Source organism: Pan paniscus, chromosome 7 (assembly GCF_029289425.2).
Source record: "Pan paniscus chromosome 7, NHGRI_mPanPan1-v2.0_pri, whole genome shotgun sequence".
Classification (NCBI taxonomy): Eukaryota; Metazoa; Chordata; class Mammalia; order Primates; family Hominidae; genus Pan; species Pan paniscus.
The window spans coordinates 101,749,022-101,753,142 of record NC_073256.2 but is presented as its reverse complement, the minus strand read 5'-3'; the positions used below and the strand labels follow the sequence as shown (position 1 = coordinate 101,753,142).

At 56.5% G+C, this 4,121-nt stretch overlaps 1 protein-coding gene across 1 annotated transcript; it reads left to right on the top strand.

Annotated features, from left to right (window-relative positions):
• Positions 1-894: 894 nt before the first annotated feature.
• LOC134730907 (putative exonuclease GOR) lies at positions 895-2,913 on the top strand (the record flags this gene model as incomplete). The annotated part of the gene is made up of 1 exon (XM_063606580.1): positions 895-2,913. A coding segment is annotated over exon 1 (2,019 nt), but the record flags the coding sequence as incomplete, so codon positions are not given.
• Positions 2,914-4,121: the final 1,208 nt, after the last annotated feature.

Here is a 4,121-nt window from a genome sequence, read left to right as displayed (position 1 = left end):
ATCTCCCACATCTTCTCACCTCTTCTTGAAACAAGCTATACATTCGTAAAGAGTTCATTTCTTTGGGGTAGTGTCCTTAGAAGCTTTTGTGAAAACATCAATGATTTCTTCATTCTTCCACCCAAGCTTCACCAGAAATTTGATGTTTGCTCTTGCTGCAATTTTCGTGGAATTCATGTTGCTCTGATAGGAGTCCTTTTCAGTGGATGTCTCATCCTTCTCAGTGCCTCAAACTCGATCTAGTTCAGGAAGGTTATAAGAAGTTCGGACAAGTTTATTTGAGTGCAAACCAGTGGAAACCCATGCATAGTTTCTTCACCATGTGCATTTTCTATGAACCTTTTGAAGAACCCCTGTGTTGAACATTGCCCAAGTCGTGGGAGAGAAGTGGGTGCGGTCCACTTCCTGTCCTCAATTTGCCCGCAGCGGAGGAGTGCAGAGAGCAGGGAAACGCAACCCCAGAGAGATCCTGCCCTGCAGCATGCAGCAGACTGCTGGCCCAGTCCTGGCTCCATGGGGTGCTGTGTGGGCCCAAGCAAGTTGACCAAACTCCCTGACGCTGAAATGAATCCTAGGTGGCCCAATTCCAGTAGCCATTATAGGACTGCCCTGCAGGGACAGTTAATTAACTCAGGAAAAGCAACCTAGCTCCAAGGTTAGCAACCAGGAGTTCCAGTTGATTCCATTAGTGCACCCCTTGAGGCATTCCCAAGCTGGAGTCTGGTGGAAGATGAGGCTCAGTGTGATTGGATGGAAGCACCAACCAATCAAGGAGAAGTCCCACCCACTCTGCCCTGTGCGTCTATAAAGGCGACGGGTGGCGGCCGCGGCACTCATTGAAGCCGCCAGTTGGGAGAGGAGCAGAGCCAGGCCGGTGCTCCCGAAGGCAGCAAGATGTTGCGAGCCACAGCTCCCTGCTGGTTCCCACCTGGATACCCAGAAGCTAAGAAGGTGGCCGAGGAGGCGGCCCTGGAGGCAAGAAGCCGCCAGTTGGGAGCGGAGCAGAGCCAGGCCGGTGCTCCCGAAGGCAGCAAGATGTTGCGAGCCACAGCTCCCTGCTGGTTCCCACCTGGATACCCAGAAGCTAAGAAGGTGGCCGAGGAGGCGGCCCTGGAGGCAAGAAGCCGCCAGTTGGGAGCGGAGCAGAGCCAGGCCGGTGCTCCCGAAGGCAGCAAGATGTTGCGAGCCACAGCTCCCTGCTGGTTCCCACCTGGATACCCAGAAGCTAAGAAGGTGGCCGAGGAGGCGGCCCTCGAGGCTCCAGAATTCCCCCTGCCCTCTCATCAGCCTGCCCAGAGCTTCGGGCTCCGGGTGCCCCAGATGCACAACCAGGCCTCCGCATTTGTGGACATCCAGGCGGAGCCCCAGAACAGGGGTCCGGCGGTGCCCCCAGCGTGTCCCAAGGTGGTGACGGAGGCGTGCTACTTCCCTGCACAGAGGGGATCGGCCTGCTGCTTGCCAGCCGCCCCAAGGCTGACAGAGAGGCCCTCGGGAGTCCGCATCTCAGCCCCCAGGAAGAGGAAGACGATCGCCCAGTCTTCCAGCCCTTGCTTGGTCACAGGTTGCACAGATGCCAAGAGAACCCGCGTGGCCAGCAGCAGCCAACGCTCCAGTGGCTCCAAGGTCGGCAGACAGCCAGGGAAGACGCGCAACAGGTCAGGGATGGCATGCAAGACCACCACCACCATCAGCTCTAAGCGAATCGTCCGTCGTCCATCCTTACCGAGTTTGAAGAAACCTATTGTCCTCCGAAGGTCTGGGTGCCAAGTCCCCACCGTCCTCCGCCGAGGCTATCTCCAACTGTTCACCGAAGAGTGTCTCAAGTTCTGCGCCTCCAAGCAGGAGGCCGAGGAGAAGGCGCTGAACGAGGAGAAGGTGGCCTACGACTGCAGCCCCAACAAGAACAGGTACCTGAACGTGGTCCTGAACACCCTCAAGAGACTGAAGGGCCTGACCCCCAGCTCCATGCCGGGCCTCAGCAGGGCCGCCCTGTACAGCCGCCTCCAGGAGTTCCTGCTCAGCCAGGACCAGCTCGAGGAGAACGGCTACCCCTTCCCGCACCCCGAGCGGCCCGGAGGCGCCGTCCTCTTCACTGGCCAGGGGAAGGGGCCCGGCGACTCCTCCTGCAGGGTCTGCTGCCGTTGTGGCACCGAGTACCTGGTGTCCTCCTCGGGCCGCTGTGTACGCGACCAGTTGTGTTATTATCACTGGGGGCGGGTCCGCTCGAGCCAGGTGGCTGGAGGCCGGGTTAGCCAGTACACCTGCTGTGCAGCTGCTCCTGGCTCTGTGGGCTGCCAGGTGGCAAAGCAGCACGTGCGGGACGGCCGCAAGGACAGCCTCGATGGCTTCGTGGAGACCTTCAAGAAAGAGTTGTCCAGAGACGCTTATCCAGGAATCTACGCCTTGGACTGTGAGATGTGCTACACCACGCATGGCCTAGAGCTGACCCGCGTCACCGTGGTGGACGCCGACATGCGAGTGGTGTACGACACCTTCGTCAAGCCCGACAACGAGATCGTGGACTACAACACCAGGTTTTCCGGAGTCACCGAGGCCGACGTCGCCAAGACGAGCATCACCTTGCCCCAAGTGCAAGCCATCCTGCTGAGCTTTTTCAGCGCCCAAACCATCCTCATCGGGCACAGCCTGGAGAGCGATCTGCTGGCCCTGAAGCTCATCCACAGCACCGTGGTGGACACGGCCGTGCTCTTCCCGCACTACCTGGGTTTCCCCTACAAGCGTTCCCTCAGGAATCTCGCGGCCGACTACCTGGGACAGATCATCCAGGACAGCCAGGACGGCCACAACTCCAGCGAGGACGCAAACGCCTGCCTGCAGCTGGTGATGTGGAAGGTCCGACAGCGCGCCCAGATCCAGCCACGCCACCGGTCCGCCTCTCCCGCCGCCCTGGCCTGTCCTTGGCCCCAGGCCCCTTCCACAACCGCCATCAGTCCTGAGAGCTCACCCTGTCCACCTCGCCGCAAGGCCTAAGAAACCGGAGCAGTCGACGGCAGGAGAGGGCAAAAAGCCAAGAGTAACCCCAACCGGCCACTCCCAGTCCCCCGGAATCCCTGCCGCGGACCCTCGGGCCTGTCCCCATCCCTCTGCCCTTCCCAGACCTCTGTCCTTCCACTAATCGCCTCCCGCAGCACCGAGCCGCCACTCCCAGTCCCCCGAGTCCCTGCCGCGCCCCCTCGCGCCTGTCCACATCCCTCTGCCCATCCGAGACCTCTGTCCTTACACCACTAGCCACCCCACGTGGGACTTCCATGGCCTCTGAGTACAAGGCCAGCCCCCCGGCCCACCAGCTTTCTGAATGTGTGCTTACCTGTTTTTCTCGAGAGGCACCACAGTGAGGTGGGTGAAGCACTTAGGCTCTGGAGTTAGATATCTGGGTTCAAGGCCAAATTCCACCACTTACTAGGTTTCTAATATTGCACAGATAATGTCTTTGCGCTTCTACCTTTTGATCTTTAAAGTGTGATCAAAAGAGACTTAGACTCCCACATCATAATCATGGGAAACTTTAACAGCCCTCTGTAAACATTAGACAGACCAACGAGACAGAAATCTAAAAAGGATATCCAGGAATTGAACTCAGCTCTGCACCAAGCGGACCTAGGAGACATCTACAGAACGCTCCACCCCAAATCCACAGAATATACATGCTTCTCAGCACCACATCACACTTATTTCCACATTGACCACATAGTTGGAAGTAAAGCACTCCTCAGTAAATGTAAAATAACAGAAATTACTACAAACGGTCTCTCAGACCACATTGCAATCAAAGTAGACCTCAGGATAAAGAAACTCACTCAAAACCGCTCAACTGCATGGAAACCGGACACCCTGCTCCTTAATGAGTACTGGGTACATAACGAAATGAAGGGAGAAAGAAAGATATTCTCTGAAACCAATGAAAACAAAGGCACAACATACCAGAATCTCTGCGTCACATTTAAAGCAGTGTGTAGAGGGAAATTTATAGCACTAATTGCCCACGAGAGAAAGCAGGAAAAATCAAAAATGCATACCCTAACATCACCATTAAAAGAATGAGAGAAGCAAGAGCAAACACATTCAAAAACTAGCAGAAGGCAAGAAATAACTAAGATCCG